Genomic DNA, 17064 nt, shown 5'->3' on the forward strand with positions numbered 1-17064 from the left:
ATTCAGGTGGCACTTATACATTCTAATTTCATTCAGTGAAATAGGATCCATCACTATTATTTATTTTCACACTTAAATTGTCCTGGAATTTTTGTTTAAAGTGTCCTAATCATTTTTGAGCACTTCCTTACTATCTGGCACTGCAGAATTTCTAGGCTCATCTTAATACTTTCCTGTCCCCAGAATAGGACTCAGACTTGTCTCCAAAAAGCCCTGGCTCTTTTTAGTAGAAACAATATTTAGAAACCAAGATCTGAATTCTTGGTATTTCATTGTGGTGTGTCATGATTTATAATTAATATACTTTTCTTGTTTAAGTGCATTTGAGGTTTCTTACAAAAATAGTTACTTACTATAACAAAAAAAATTAAATATAAAAATAATGTTGAAGGGAAGGATTATATATAGAGTAAGATAAATTCAGAGTGAGTTGGTACAACAAAATATATCTTTAAAAAAAAAAGAAGAGAAGTGTTTAGGAAAGAAATAAGGTGGCATGAATTTTAGAAAACCATTTTACCTTGGCTGTCTAACTCTTAATATCATTATAAAATCATTACTTTAGTAAATTATTTCAGAAAATAATAATAAACAATTTATGAACTGTTTTAGATCAGTACATTATTTTTGGAACTGAAGATGGTATTTACACATTGAATCTCAATGAGCTACATGAGGCCACTATGGAACAGGTAAAGAGGTATTTTAACTAAAAAAATTAGTTTGGACAAATTGAATAAAAAAAGTATTTTAATTTTTAATCAATTTATTTGGGCTCAAATTCTAATTTTCATGATTTAAATATTTAAAAGGTTGACAGTGAACCTTTTACATGTTCCTGTTGATTTTTTTTCTAACATTTTGATAATTTACTAAAAGACAGAAAATAATTATTTTTATAGAACTAATTTATTTGTTTTGTGTGGTGCTAGGGATCAAACTCAGAGCCTTACATATTCTAGGCAAGTGCTCTACCACTGAGTTATATCTCTAGCAGTACTATTTTAGAATGTTGGAAGGATAGGGATAAGAAAATGAAAATTGCATGGCTTATCTTCTCTCTCTTTCCCTCTAGTTATTTCCACGGAAGTGTACTTGGCTGTATGTTATCAATAATACTTTAATGTCATTATCAGGTATGTATTTGGCAATAAAGAATAAACATAGACAAGTAGACATATTAAATTTTAGTATATACTACATCAAAATGTTATTTATAATTTTATGTAACTATATTATAGTAACTTTGGGACTTGGAGACGTTTTCTTCTCAAACCATTCAAGCTTCTAAATACTTGGGGGAGTGTGAGGGGGCAGGTAGCACAGTGATTAATACCTGTGGCCATTCCATTCAGCTCAGCCTCCCCAGCGATGGAATATTAACAGTTGAAGGGCAAGAAGTAGATTGAACTGCTCTTTTCTCTGTGATGTTTAGCAAGTCACTTACCTTCTTGGACTGTTTTCTTATTTGTCAAATGAGGGTAATGGGATTAGAACGGTTTTATGAGGTTGTTGTGAGGGTTAAATGAATTGATATCCAAAGTGCTTAGTAAATTGTGAAGTCTTAGGCAGATATTTGGTGGTAGCATTCAGGTTGTTCTGAACCACATTAATCCACTACCTTGGATTAATGTTTTAAAGGTTCTTAAGTGAGGTGAGCAACCTATTCTAATTCTGGTTATTGTGGGTTTTCTTTTTTGGTTGTTGGTAGTAGTGAATGGATGGGTGGATGGTATTTTTAAACTTTTTTGTTTGTTTGTTTTGGCCCTTTAAGTTTCAAATTTGCAAACATAATAAATATTCAGACAGGTTTTCGGAGTTACCATAAGTGATATATTTATTGCTCAACTTCAGATTTTATAGGTGTTCTGCATCTGGGATGGTAAGACAAAGTGGGTTTTTAATTCATACTTACCAGACCATATCATCTTACATTTTAGATATAAATTGCTAGCTAGAGGTTTCATTCTGAAAGTAGAGAACAGAACAGTAATTATTATTTCTCTCTAGTAAGGATTCTTCAGAAATCTGTATATTTGACCTACTGACAGTATTTATGAAGAGCATTTTGTTTGTACATAAATGATTTCTAAAAAGTAGGGGAGCTCAAAAGAATACTTAATCTTTTTGACTTTAGTTATATTTTCCCAAAACTGTTTTTCATTTTTTAGCAAATATTAATATACTATATTACTTTTGTGAAAAGAAACTTAAACCCAATTCTGTCCAAGTTAACAATTCTAAATTTCACACAAAATTACTTTTCTCTTGCTGCTTTTATCCCTGGTCATAATTGTCTTCAGAAATAAGCTTAAGAACTACACAGGGTAATCATATATATATTTACAAAGTAACTATGGGAAAGCAGGGGAGATTAGTTTATAAGTAAGTTTTGTCTTCTGATAAAATTGACTTACAAAACTGGTAGAAGGTAGATAGCAGAGGTCAACAGGAGAAAACTTTTTTGTCCATGTACACGTGGGTAGCTGGATACCTGGCTAGCTGGATAACTGTGTATATAGGAGAAACAGAGTGGAAGGGTGGTATAGTATGAACCAGAGTGTTTCTATTCTGAGAAAATAAAGATAATTTTGTTAAGCTAAGATTATACATAGAAGAAAAAATATTACGTATATATATATATATATATACATATACATTTTTTCTAATAATAAAAAAGTAAATACTGTTTTATGTTGTTATATTACCACACCATATATAATGAGAAGTCAAAAAAGATAGTTACCTTGTCTTCCACTGCTTAACACAGCTAATGTTTTTGATGAAATGAAAATGTACCCCATTTATACTTTTATTTTGGCTTATAATATTGGTTTATCTTACTTTTCTTACAATTTCATTCCTTTTTATTTGAATTCATTCACAATTATTTTAATCTAAGATAATTTGATAAATTATGGATAAGTAGTCTATCCCAGAGAGAATACAGTTTTATAGGAATTTCCACTTTGTACCAAAATTATTACATATACATCATTGTAACTTGATTTATAAGGTTTTGTACATCAGTGTTTAACAGTTTCCTTTTCTGTGCTGGCATCATGAAAGTTTACATATATTCAGCCCAAATCACTTATTTGTCAGAATATACCAAATTTGAGTATTATGAAGCAGAATTATCTACTCACTTAAAAATTACTTTTAAAAAATGGTATTAACTGAGATTCTTTATTTGCTTTGTTTTCTTCTCTCTTGACTTTTGAACATTACTGGACTCCTCATTTTAGAAGGTAATTATATGTATATTTTTTACTTGAAAATTTATTTCTCTGCTAGATATGATTCTAAGAAAAGTAACATGTTGTTTGCTCTTTTGTAGGAAAAACGTTTCAGCTCTACTCCCATAATCTTATTGCTTTGTTTGAACAAGCCAAAAAGCCAGGATTAGCTGCCCACATTCAGACCCACAGATTTCCAGACCGAATACTGCCAAGGTACAGAATACCATCTTGACTTTGATGGGAGTCATTTTTAAAACAACCAGTATTCTTTGCCCAGTAAAAAACCAAAACAAAACAAATTCCTTAGGCCAGGTGTAGTGGTACACACCTGTAATCCCAGCTACTTTTTTTTCCCCATTTATTTTCCATAGTTTTATTGAGGTAAAATTGAAGTATAATAAAATGCACATATTTGAAGTATTAAATTGGATGTTTTGACATGTATGTAAACAATACAACCAATATAAAAAGCATTTCCGTTACTTTTTTTTACATCTGAAATCATGCAGACTGTGTTTCCTGCATGATTTATTATATTAGAAATCAATCACCTTTAAAAACAACATACTACAGGGACACAGCCACATCAATGTTTATAGCAGCACAATTCACAATAGCTAAATTGTGGAAGCAACCCAGATGCCCTTCAGTAGATAAATGGATAAAAAAAATGTGGCATTTATATACAATGGACTATTACTCAGCAATAAAAGAGAATAAAATCATGGCATTTGCAGGTAAATGGATGGAATTAGAGAAGATAATGCTAAGTAATGTCAGCCAATCCCCAAAAAAAAAATGCCGGATGTTTTCTTTGATATAAGGAAATTGATTCATAGTGAGATAGGGATGGGGAGCATGGGAGGAATCAACGAACACTACATAGGGCAGAAGGGTGGGAGGGAAGGGAGGGGCCATGGGGTAATTAATGATGGTTGAGTGTGTTGATCATTATTATCCAAAGTACATGTATGAGGACATGAATTGGTGCAAGTATACTACGTATACAACCAGAGATATGAAAAATTTAGCTCTATATATGTAATAAGAATTGTAATGCATTCCGCTGTTATATATAAATAAAAATAAATAAATAAATCACCTTAAGATATATAGAACCACACCCCCACAAATCAACTATTTCAAAATTAAATAGTACACTTCTAAATATCTCAGAGGAAAAGGCAGAAAGCACAAGAAAAGTAAATAAAAAGTGGTTTGAACTAAGTGATAATGAATGCTTAAAATATCAGGATCTCTGGGATGAAATAGTACTCAGGTGAACATTTAAAACTTAAAGTACTTTTATCCGAAAAAAGCTAAAATAATAATCAAATTATTTTCAAATTATGCAGTAGGAAGGAAAAAATAAGAATAGGAGTAAAAATATATGAAATGTTTAGAGAAGAAATAATACAGCTAAAATTCAATAAAAATAAACAAGTCTAATCAAGAAAAAAGCAAGAACACAAAAATTAATATCAGTGGAAAAGGAGCTATCAAAATAACCCTACAGATGCTAAAAATATATTAAGGTAATATTAAAATTGTATGCCAACACATGTGATAGCTTACATAACATGGTTGTATTACAGAAGGATCTGTGTGCTGCTAAGAAGAAAGTATATTCAGTCATTGATGGATGAAATATTCTGTATATGTCTGTTAAGTCTAAATTATTGTTTTTTTTTTTTACTTCTAGTTTCTTTATTTAGTTTTTGGTTGGAGGATCTATCCAGTACTGACAGAGGCATGTTAATGTCACCCAGTATTATTGTGTTGTGGTCTATTTGATTCTTGAAATTTAGAAGGATTTGTTTGATATATATAGATGCTCCATTGTTTAGGCCATAAATGTTTATGATTGTTATGTTTGAGTGATATATAAGTCCCTTAAGCAGTATGAAATATCCTTCTTCATCCCTTCTGATTAACTTTGGCTTAAAGTCCACTTTATCTAATATGAGGATAGAAACCCTTGCTTGTTTATGTGAATCATGTGAGTGATATGTTTTTTTCCCATCCTTTCACCTTCAGTTTCTGGATGTCTTTTGCCTATGAGGTGAGTCTCTTGGAGATAGCATATTGTTGGGTCTTGTTTTTTAATCCAGTCCGCCAATCTGTGTCTTTTGATTGATGAGTTTAGGACATATTAATGTCCTAACATTAGTTCCAGGTTGTTATTGAAATATGATTTCGTTTGGATTTTTTTCATGATTTTTATCTATTTATTTATTTATTTTTTGTTACACATGACAGCACAATGATCTTGACATTTCATACATTTGACTCAAATGGGGTATAATTTCTCATTTTTCTGATTGTACAGGTTGCAGAATCACATTGTCATTTGGTTTTATTTCTAGTTTTCAATTTGAATTGGTTTCTCCTTTGATTGACTGTCCTTTAGTGTAGTTTCTTCCTTCACTAGTTTTCATTTTTTTTTTTCCATTTCATCTTTATGGAGTATTTTGTTGAGGCTGTTCTGTAGTGCAGGCTTTCTGGTTGCAAATACATTTAACTTTTGTTTATATAGAAGGTTTTTATATCATCTTTTATATCATCTGAAGCTTAATTTTACTGGATAAAAGAAAAAGCTTGGTATGTTATTCCAGGACCTCCTAGTTTTGAGGGTCTGTGTTGAGAAATTAGCTGAGATCTGAATTGGTTTCCCCTTATATCTAACCTGATATTTTTCTCTCTCAGCCTTTAAAATTGTATTCTTATTCCATATGTTAGGCGTTTTCATTATAATATGCCTTGGTGTGGGTCTTTTGTATATTTGGTGTCCTGTAAGCTTTTTATATTTTTTCCATTTCATTGTTTAGGTTGGGAAATTTTCTGATATTATTGAAAAGCTTGTGCATTCCTCTGGTTTGTATCTCTACATCTTCATCTATGTCAATAAATCTTAAATTTGGTCTTTTCATGTTATCCAATAGTTCTTGAAAGTTCTGTTCATGGTTTCTTAACATCTTCTCTCCACGGTCAACTCTATTTTCTTTTCTTCTTTTTTTCCCAGAATCTCTGCCTTTTTATTGAGGTGATCTTTCACTTCCTATATTTTCTCTCTGATTTCATTTCTTATACCATCCTTTACTTCACAGTTCTGTTTAACTATTTACATTCTAAACTCCTTCCCTGACATATCTTTCACTGTTGTGTCGATGGATTCTGTTAGTGGAGTATCTTTTTTTATTATTATTATTAGTTGCTCAAGACAATACAAAGATCTTGACATACCATACATTTGATTCAAATGGAGTATGAATTCTCATTTTTCCACGTGTTCAGATTGCAGAATCACATTGGTTATACAGCCACGTATATACATACAGCAATACTAGTGTCTCTTGTATTCTGCTGTCCTCCCTATCCCTCCTTCCCTCTCCTCCCCTCCCATCACCCTCTCTCTACCCAGGCTACTGTGACACATTTCTCTCTCTCTTGTTTTTTCTTCCCCCTCATACCATCATATATGTATTTTGTATAACCATGAGGTTCTCCTTCCATCTTCTGTGCCATTCCCCTTTTCCTTCCCATTCCCTCCCACCTCTTGTCCCTTTTTAGTGGTAATCTTCTTCTCATGCTCTTCCTCCCTACTCTGTTTTGAGTCACCCCCCTTATATCAGAGAAGATATTCGGCATTTGGTTTTTTTTAGGGATTTGCTAACTTCACTTAGCATAATCTGCTCTAATGCCATTCATTTCCCTGAAAATGCCATGATCTTGTTATTTTTTAGTGCTGAGTAATATTCCATTGTGTATAAATGCCACATTTTTAATCCATTCATCTATTGAAGGGCATCTAGGTTGGTTCCACAGAGTATCTTGATTTGTTTAGAGCATTTTGTTCCCTTGCTTTTTCATGTTGTATATCTACCCATCTAACATTATGGATTAGAGTTTCTACCCTATCGACTTGTAGTACCCCTGAAGATTTCCAGTACCTCACTGTTTAGGGGGAGACAAATAATAACAAATAATCACAACAACCTATGCAAACAATATTTGGAATTAAACCAAATAGTTCCTGCTATGACGTGTACAGTGTTAATTATCACAATAATCAGAAATGATATGATCAGTTATTGCCTACAATAGGAACAGCAAGTTTGCAAAAGGGTTTATAATTTCAAATGGTGACTAGGGAGGGAAGAGAAGTGATATAGGATGGGATGACTATGAGGGAGGAGGGGAGAAGAAGTAAAAAATTAAAGGACAAGTGAAAGAAAGAGTAGAGTTTGGCTGTTACAGGAAAAGAGAGAATCAAGGGAAACAGAAGAAAAAATATAAAGTAAAAATTTTTTAATTAACAAAAAAATATAAAACAAAACTAAAATATACTAATCAAACATTCTAGTTCTTTAAAAAACTAAACCATGAAAAATAACTGGCTTCAAAAATGCTAGAAATTAGGGAAAAAAATAAATATGAATATGTATAAATATCCATATACCATTAAGGTCACAATTAAACAGAGAAAAAGAATTTAAAAAAAAAAAGTCTTGATGAAAATTTAAAGAAATCTTTCTGTTGGAGTTCAAAAGATTCTCAGTTTTTCTTCTCAGCAGTTTTAGGTGGGGTCATTTGGATCGTGATGCTCCACCTCTGAATTGCTGGAGTGAGAGAGGTAATCCCAAAGGCAGAATTCCTGGAGGCAGGGTTTAGGCTTAGATGGGCTTGGAGGTCTTCACTGAATGCCAGTTGGTCTGGAGATTTTAAATCAGTGCACCTCCAGCCCACAGAAATTGAGTCGACTGAGGCAGGAAGGTCACAAGTTTAGGCCAGCCTCAGCAACTCAGTAAGATCCTGTCTCAAAATAAAAAATCAAGGTGTAGGGATGTAGCTTAGTGGTAAAGAATACTCACCTAACATGTACAAGGCCCTGAGTGCAATCCCAATGCCACCAAAAAAGAAAACTTCCTTTACCTCAATTTTGAAATGTAGTTTAAAATGCATGTCATCCAGATTGCAAAATATCAATGTTTTCTAAATTGGATTGTCTGTGAGAATCAACTGTGAAAGTTTTATAATACAGATTCTTGGGCCCTATCTCAGTCCTCTAAAATCAGACAGTGTGGAGTCAAGAGTACAAGTTGTTTTAAAGCTTCTTGCTATCTGATTTTGATGTAACTGATTCATAAATCACAGTAAGGCAACCACTGCAACAGAGTACATTTATATTATCTTTTGTTTTCAGAAAGTTTGCTTTAACAACAAAGATTCCTGATACAAAAGGCTGCCACAAATGTTGTATAGGTAAGTAGATCAAAAAATCTGGATGGGGCTGGGGATGTGGCTCAAGCGGTAGCGTGCTCACCTGGCATGCGTGCGACCCGGGTTTGATCCTCAGCACCACATACAAACAAAGATGTTGTATCTGCTGAAAACTAAGAAATAAATATTTAAAAATTCTCTCTCTCTCTCTCTCTCTCTCTCTCTCTCTCCCTCTCTCTCTCTCTCCTTCTTTAAAAAAAAATCTGGATGATTAGATCTTTTAACATTTAAAATTATTTAAAGAGTCTTACAGATAAAATAAAGGTGTATTGGTTTTTTTAAGAGTTGTCAGTGAAGCACAAGAATGTATAGAGTGACATAGTATAGAAATGCTTAGAGATAATAACCTTAATGTTTTCCCACAGCCTAGTGTTCCTAGAATGTTTTAAACCGTAGTCCCTGAGGCCACATTTCTGCTAGTGTCCTAGCTTCCATTTAGTTAACACTTATCATCTGCTAGTTACTCTGGTTATTTATGAACATTATTATAGGAATTTTACCAAGTATGGAGATGAGAGTCCACACAAGACCACACTTTGCTTCTGATACCAGTTATAAGTTTGTAGGTTTTTAGAAGTACCCTTAGATTAAAAAATTCTCTAAAGGTCTTTTCAGAACTCCCTGAAGAGAGTTATACTCATGGCTACAATTACAGGTTATTACAAATAAAGAATACAAGTTAAAATCCACTCAGAGAAGAAGAAGACAGTGTAGAGTACAAGAAAAGTTACCAAACATAGAGCTTCTATTACCCTCTCCCTATGGATTAGTGGACACCAATGCTGTTACTTTTCCATGATCACTATGTGACTGTACACTCAAGCATTGCCAGTCAGGAAACCTGATTCAATCCTCAGTGTCCAGAGTTTTTATTGGGATTGCATCATGAAGGCTGGTTTGATTTCCCACATGACTGATCTCAATATACAATCCCTCCAGAGGTCCGCTCATGCTGAATGACTTAAAGCCCCACCTTAAGTCACATTGCTGGTCTTTCTGACATGACCAGCCCTCATACTGACTATCTGGTCTTAGTACTGTTGGACCTATCCAGTGACCTGAGGCTTCCAGACAAAGACAACTCCTATCAAGCATGACATTCCAAAGATTTGGAAATTATTTCTTAAGAGCAGAAGAGAGGACAGACTTCTTTTTGGGCAAGATTAAATTCTTTACTACATAACTATTTTATCTAAAACACTTAACTCTTGAAACTGATTATGTCACAAGCAAGTAACAGAAATAGAACCTAGATTCAAGTCTGGATCCGGTATCTTTAGATCTTAGGCTCCTTATTTTCTATTTATTCCTTGTTTGATCAGTGAGCTTATACATGAATCTTCATTCTATGTAATAGTTAAAGCATTTTCCAAACTTTCTAGAACAAAAACATTTAACCACAGATGTTCTAAAAGTATAATTATGAGTCATTGAATGATGGAAATTAATTCTGAAAAGTTCATCATTAGGTGATTTTTGTCAATGTACACACACACTAAGATGTCACCAGGCAATATAATCATAGGACCACCATTGTATATGGATCCCATCATTGACTGAAATGTTGTGCAGCATATGATTGCATAAGCAATTTTGTGATCATCTTCCTTGGGGGATCATGTCTGCATCTGTAATCAGATTCTCATATGTGACTCAACAGACTCTAGAAGCTTACATTCCAAGACATACTTGAGTAGTACTTGTGGAACTTACTGAAGATTACTGTTTTTACAATGAATATATGTTATTGTTGATGGGATTCAAGTTGGGGAGAAGGAAAGACCAATAAGAATTTTTGCAGTTTTGAAAAAGGATATTCCAGCCAGATGAATTAATGTATACATACTCAAAGCCAAAAGTGAAATTTCAGTTGTCCTCAGACCTTGTCACACATCATTCTTTTAGTCAGTTTACATAGAAGTAGCTTTTGGATTGTATATTAGTGTAGGTGTTTTAGTTCTGAAAATAGTGTTCTTAAAAAGTTCTTATGCTGAAGAACCTAGCATGTTAAAAAATTTTTAGAAATAAATGTATATAATTTAAAATTGAGAATAGAACATGAAAAGGAAAGGCTAACAAAACCAAAAGAAAAAGACATCTTTGTTTCCTCTTGTCATCCTAGTTAACAGAAACACTATTTTAATAGCTAAATAATTACTTCAGATAGTTTCTTCTTCCATTCATATTTTGATAGTGATTTAGGATCACATTCCATTATTTTTTCCCCTTGAATCAATACTGCCTTTTTATAGCTAAGTTAGCTTTTAGGTGAGTAAAGCTCAGTTGTTGCTTTTTGCTCAACTATATTTTCACATAAGGTGTTCAGTGTTCCTTGAGTATCTGGTTTTATTGTTTTTTTGTTTGTTTGTTTGTTTGTTTTGTTTTGTTTTGTTTTTCCAGTTAGAAATCCTTATACAGGACATAAATACCTCTGTGGAGCTTTACAGTCTGGAATTGTTTTACTTCAGTGGTATGAACCAATGCAGAAATTCATGTTGATAAAGGTATATGTTACTTTGTTTACATTTTTCTTTAGAAAATACTAGTAATTAACTAAAATTATAAAATCCTATTACTGCTATTTAGGATCAGCACATTTATAATTAGTAGTACTTATATATTTGATTTAGGGGTTTTTGTGTTCTTAAGATTCCTCTTTGACTTATGTTACTTAATATACTTAGAGAACCATCACAACCATAAATATTAACATGGTCAATTCTCTGAAACACATTTGTGTAGAACATTCATCCTTGTTATTGTCCTCTTAGAGGTGGGCCTTTATAGAACTACATAAATCAAAAAAATTGGAAAGCATGCATGGTGGCACATGTCTGTAATCCCAGACACTTGGGAGGCTAAAGCAGGAGGATCATAAGTTTGAGGCCAGGCTCAACAATGTACCAAGACCCTCAGCAACTTAGACCCTGTCTAAAAAGAAAAATAAAAAGAACTGGAAATGTAGCTTAATGGTTCAATTCCCAGTACCAAAAGAAAAGAAAATTGAAGCCTTTCCATTGACTTTTTTTTAGCAGTATGACAAGTGAGACTTTTCAAATAATAGTTCTATTGTTTTATCTTTTTCAGCACTTTGATTTTCCTTTACCAAGTCCTTTGAACGTTTTTGAAATGCTGGTGATACCAGAACAGGAATACCCTATGGTCTGTGTAGCTATTAGTAAAGGCACAGAATCAAATCAAGTAGTTCAGTTTGAGACAATCAATTTGAATTCTGCATCTTCATGGTTTACCGAAATTGGTGCAGGTAAGTGTCTTACGTTATGTTGAAATGGTGATGCTTTTACATGTAATAGAAACAAACCACTTAAGTTAGCTAGTGTAGACTATTTAAATAAAAATTCAGAAAATAGTTTCCCAAGGAAGTAAGGAATTGTGTATATGTAGTTTACGGTCTCTATCTGCCACAGGCAATTTTATATATATAAACTGTTTTACCAAAGAAAATTTTAGTGATTCCTGACTTTGAAGATTTGAGTTGTTACCAATTAATCTTTGGACCTACTAAATAAATAATCATATTTTCTAAGCTGCTCTTAAAATTTCATCAGTTTCTCAAGCAAAGAGTTACCTTTTTTTCTCTGTCCGATTTTATCCTGTCTTCGCCCCACACTTGTTTAATGTGCCCTTCAGACTTCAGTAGAAGCTTCTCAAATGTAGCCTTCAAACTTTTCCATTTAACTATCCATTGTACTTCCTAAGAATGGGGGTTAGCTTGGGAGTTAATCAGACACATCTCAGTGAAAGTTCAGAAAAGATTGGAAAGAATATTCTCAAACTTAAAATTGGAATGTATAGCTGGGCATGTGGCACACACACCTATAGTTTGATCCCTAATACCACATTTAAAAAAAGAGAGAAAGAAAAAAAAAGGAGAAGAAAAAATAGTACAAACCAGTGATGTCCTAGTAAATGTTTAATAGCAGGGTCTTTGTGTACATTCATTTGTTGTGGTTGCCTGTTTCCATGTATAAACACTACCTTAATAGCCAATTTCAAACTACCAGCCTGATGTCATATGGTTTGCAAAATTCCTGAAAGTTTAACAACCCAGTACAAACCAGCTACAGTATGTCTTGTACTATAACTCTCTTTATGGACCAAATCATAATTTCCAGTACAATGAAATAAGAATGCATTCTGTATCCTCCTTCTGCACCCACATCCCACCTTTCTTTTTTAGTTTAATGGTTTGAGTTGAGTAGAATGCGTGACCTCCTGCTATAGCTAACAGAAAGGTATAAAAACGACGACATCATGAGAAATAAGCAGCCTAAAAAGAAATATCTCCCTACTATGTAGTTACTGCCCCAAAATGGGACTTTCAATCAACTCATTTAAAAAATCACATAATCAGAAAAATAAATAAATAAATAATAACCAACAAAAACAACAAACTAAGATCATTTTTAGCCCCAACTTTTCTTTTGTGCTGATTTTGTGGAGTAGATCATTTCATATAATTATCTAGTGTATATTTACATTCACTTTCTCCTGTGTGATATATTAGGAGATTCACCCACGGTTAGACAAATTCATTGAGTTCTATTTTAAATTTTGTGGTTTGAGTTCAGGACTTTTTTGAAGGTTTTGCTGTTTGTCTTTTAAATGCCTGAAGTGTCCTATTCTACCCACTTTTTACATTGTCCAAGATCTTAGGAAGGCTAGGATTCTGCCCACAGATATCATTCAGAACACCTTCAAGCAGAGATGAGGCAGCCTTTGTAATCCAGCACTTTGTCCTTCATAGGCTTCTGTATTTTCACAGGTGATTGGGGTTTTTTGTTTGATTGTTAAATATTTTTTAACATGTTGGTGAACCTTTATTTTATTTATTTATTTATTTGTGGTACTGAGAATTGAACCCAGTGTCTCATGCATGCTAGGCAAATGCTCTACCCCAGCCCTCACAGGTGATTGTTGATCCAACTCCCAGCTTTGTTCATTGTTAAATCAAGATGCTAACAGTGCCTTCAACTGGCATAGTTGTAACATTAAAATGAAATCCTCTTGGAAAAAATCTTACTCCAAGACCCTTCCAGTCTTAGTTTCATTATTGTAATTGTTATTTCAGTATCCTTATCTCCAAGGATGATGCTTAGCATATATATGGTCAGTACTCAGTAAATATTTGTAGAATGATTGCATGAACATAGATTAACTGAGTAAAATGATTTTGGGTGTGTTGTCTGAGAAACAGTTTATCAATTGTGTAGTTCTGGATTCTTCAGAATGTGTCACCTTTGAAAGGTCCGTAAACATGCCAAAATATGTAAAACTTTGTGTTTATGTTTGTGCAGTTTTCAAAGGAGAAGATTCTTAGCCTATCCAGAGAGGTATAATTAAGAATGACTAATTTGTTTTTTTTTTTGGTAGTGTTGGGAATGGGAACTCAGGGCCTCACACATGCCAGGCAAATGTTCTACCACTTAACCACATCCCCAGGCCTAAAATCTTTCCTTAGATTCAGCTAGACCATTCAAGCAGTTGAGTGCTTAAAATAGTTTACCAAAAATATTTTGCAACATATATTAGCAAATTTTAAAAGACACACAGCCCTTGAGTATCAGCAAAGTGAAGAAAGAGTTGTATTCTGCTCACATATTATTGATGATATTGTTCATTATAGCTACTCAGTGTCCTCTTTCTAAAGGAATCCCACTTATTAACATTTCAATACCAGGAAAATTTCTCTCTGATTATAGTAATTAATCCTTGTGTTCTTTTGAGTCACTGGCTTAATTTTATTTCAAGGATGCTCAATTTCCCTACTGATCTTGTTTCTATTTTCCTTTGGCTCTGTAAAACACAGAGTCCATGTATGTCATGCATTTTACTTTCCTCCCCATATTAACTCCTTACTTCATTTTATTTTTATGACTTATCTTTCTAGAACCAGCTGAGATATTAATTAAAAGTAATACTGGGCCTGGGTTATGGCTCAGTGGTAGAGCACTTGCTTTGCACATGTGAGGCACTGGATTCGATCCTCAGCACCACATAAAAATAAAAAATAAATAAATAAAGATACGTGTCCATCAACTAAAAATATTGGAAAAAAAAAAGTAATACTGAGGGGCTGGGGTTGTAGCTTAGTGATCGAGCACTTGCCTAGCATGCATGAGACATTGGGTTAAATCCTCAGCACAACATAAAAATAAATAAAATAAAGGTATTGTGTTTATCTCCAACTAAAAAAAAACTTTTTTAAAAGTAATACTGAGTTTTTTCTCAGTTCAGTTATCCATGTTAGGTCTTATATTTTGTTGCCTAAACTGTTTTTGAAAGATATCATGACAAAAATGTAATTTATGTGTTGAATTTCAAAGATTAAATTAAATCATAGCAAAATTCAGACTTGTGTTTATTTCCTGATCTCTTGTTTGTTAAAGCCTATTATATAACTGTAACCTCTTCTCTCCCTTAGGCAGTCAACAGTTAGATTCCATCCATGTGACACAGTTGGAAAGAGATACTGTACTAGTGTGTTTAGACAGTAAGTACTATTTTAAAGTTTATCTTGCATATGCTACTTGATAAAACAGGTCTTTTATTGGAAATGATTCTATGAAAATGTAATTCAAAATTTTTATAAGCTTATCGGTGCTATCCTGTCATTTTATTTTATTTTATTTTATATTGGATCTGCATGGAGAAATTAGACTAGAACTGTTTGCCATACTTGGGATAAAATTCTGTATCAACTATTCTATCTCATGTCTCTTAATGCAAAATAGAAGGTTATAGTACTATAAAGTCATACAGTACTATAAAGTCTTGGAGCCAAGACTCCATTTGACATCTCTACTTGCTAACTGTGATTCTTTGATGCAGGGAGCAATGTTATTGATAGAAATATGTTGTATTATACAGTAAAGATAGAAAAAACTTTAGCTGCAAGTGTTATTTTGATTTTGCAAATGAAACATTAATTCTTAAAACCCACCTTATTTTCACGCAGTGAATCCTACAAGGTGGAATCCCACTACTAGAATTATATTTGAAATTTGGCAGTGTTTTCTACAGTTGGTTCATTTCAATTTGTTTTTAATGGGTAGACTTACCTATAAGTAGTCAAAGTTATTTTACAGATTATTCTGTAACTGATTTTTCCTGTTTTCCTGTTATAATCCCTGTGCTCCGAAAGATTCCCTAGTGGACTTACTTTCTAGAACCATAAAGATCATCTAAATATCATAGAAAAGTCAACTAAAATCTATAGTGTTTCATTCTCCGTCATCCCTTTGTTAGGAACTTGATTCTATGAATACTGATAAAATTTGAGTGTTATTCATTTACTTGTAAGTATATTTGATCAATACTTTTTTATCCAATCAAATAGAAAGTTTGGTATTAGCTAAATAATGAAATAACCAGAATTTAGTGTTTCTGAACCTTTAGTGTTAAATTTCTAAATAACTTTGTGAGTCATCAAAGGAAGATAAATTTTGCTTGGTATTCGTTTTGGTGACATATTTTCATAATTTTTTTTTTAAAAAATTGACTAACTAAGCCTTGATTTCCAATGAACTAAGGTAACTAGAAAGTAATTTTCTTGAGCTTTCTGTTTATTAAAGTGGTAGAGGAAGACTTGAAAAATTTATTGTCAGCTATACCATTTATAAGTCAGTTTGGATAGAAAGAAGTAGAGGTAGGCCTATAATTTCTAATCAAGATAGTAGACAGATGAAAAAGTAGTACAGAGAAAAGATTATCTTCTGAGTCAGAGCTAAGACAATGAAATTAAAAAACAAATAGCTAAAAAGGGAAAGAGAATTAGTTTACTACCTTCAGAGTACTGTTTCTTGCCCTGACTATGTTGGTAGAACAGGACTCATACAGTAAAGTTATGAATTACTGCATGTCTTTCTTACCATATGTTATGTAATTTAAAAGGGGAAAAAAACAACTCCATTGCTAAATATTTTGATACCAAAGCAGCAACTTTTAAAGAAGAAAACACTTTTAAAAAGTGAGAATATGACTGGGAGGCTGAGACAGGAAGATCCTGAGTTCAAAGCCAGCCTCAGCAAAAGCAAAGTGCTAAGCAACTCAGTGAGACCCTGCCTCTAAATAAAATACAAAATAGGGCTGGGGATGTGGCTAAGTGATCGAGTGCCCCTGAGTTCAATCACCGGTACACCCCCCCTCCCATCCAAAAAAAAATGGTGAGAATGTCAGTGTTTGGTATATATACTAGCATAAAAAAAGAAATTATAGTAGCAGAATTGCCATCTACCAAAGGATACACACACTGTTATATCTTTTAAAACACATTTCACAGGGCATACTTGAATCCAGATAAATTATTGGCATTGATAAGAATATTATTTGATACCCAGATAAAATCCATGTATTATTACATTTATTTTAGGAAATTTACATTTCTAATTGACTTTTTTATTTTTTAAGAATATGTAAAAATTGTAAATCTACAAGGAAAACTAAAATCAAGTAAGAAACTAGCCTCTGAGCTAAGTTTTGATTTTCGCATTGAATCTGTAGGTAAGTTTCCCTTTTCTAT

At 32.9% G+C, this 17064-nt stretch overlaps 1 protein-coding gene across 1 annotated transcript in view; it reads left to right on the forward strand.

The window, feature by feature from the left end:
• Map4k5 (mitogen-activated protein kinase kinase kinase kinase 5) overlaps positions 1-17064 on the forward strand; it is a 112509-nt gene that overhangs the window by 80788 nt on the left and 14657 nt on the right. Inside the window, exons 22-30 of the mRNA XM_005322872.3 lie at positions 613-692; positions 1076-1136; positions 2429-2431; positions 3341-3455; positions 8446-8504; positions 10923-11026; positions 11610-11787; positions 14968-15036; positions 16953-17045. Of these exons, the coding sequence (XP_005322929.1) occupies positions 613-692; positions 1076-1136; positions 2429-2431; positions 3341-3455; positions 8446-8504; positions 10923-11026; positions 11610-11787; positions 14968-15036; positions 16953-17045 (762 nt within the window). The remainder of the gene's footprint in view (positions 1-612; positions 693-1075; positions 1137-2428; positions 2432-3340; positions 3456-8445; positions 8505-10922; positions 11027-11609; positions 11788-14967; positions 15037-16952; positions 17046-17064) is intronic.

The sequence above is a fragment of the Ictidomys tridecemlineatus genome, chromosome 5 (genome assembly GCF_052094955.1).
Source record: "Ictidomys tridecemlineatus isolate mIctTri1 chromosome 5, mIctTri1.hap1, whole genome shotgun sequence".
NCBI lineage: Eukaryota > Metazoa > Chordata > Mammalia > Rodentia > Sciuridae > Ictidomys > Ictidomys tridecemlineatus.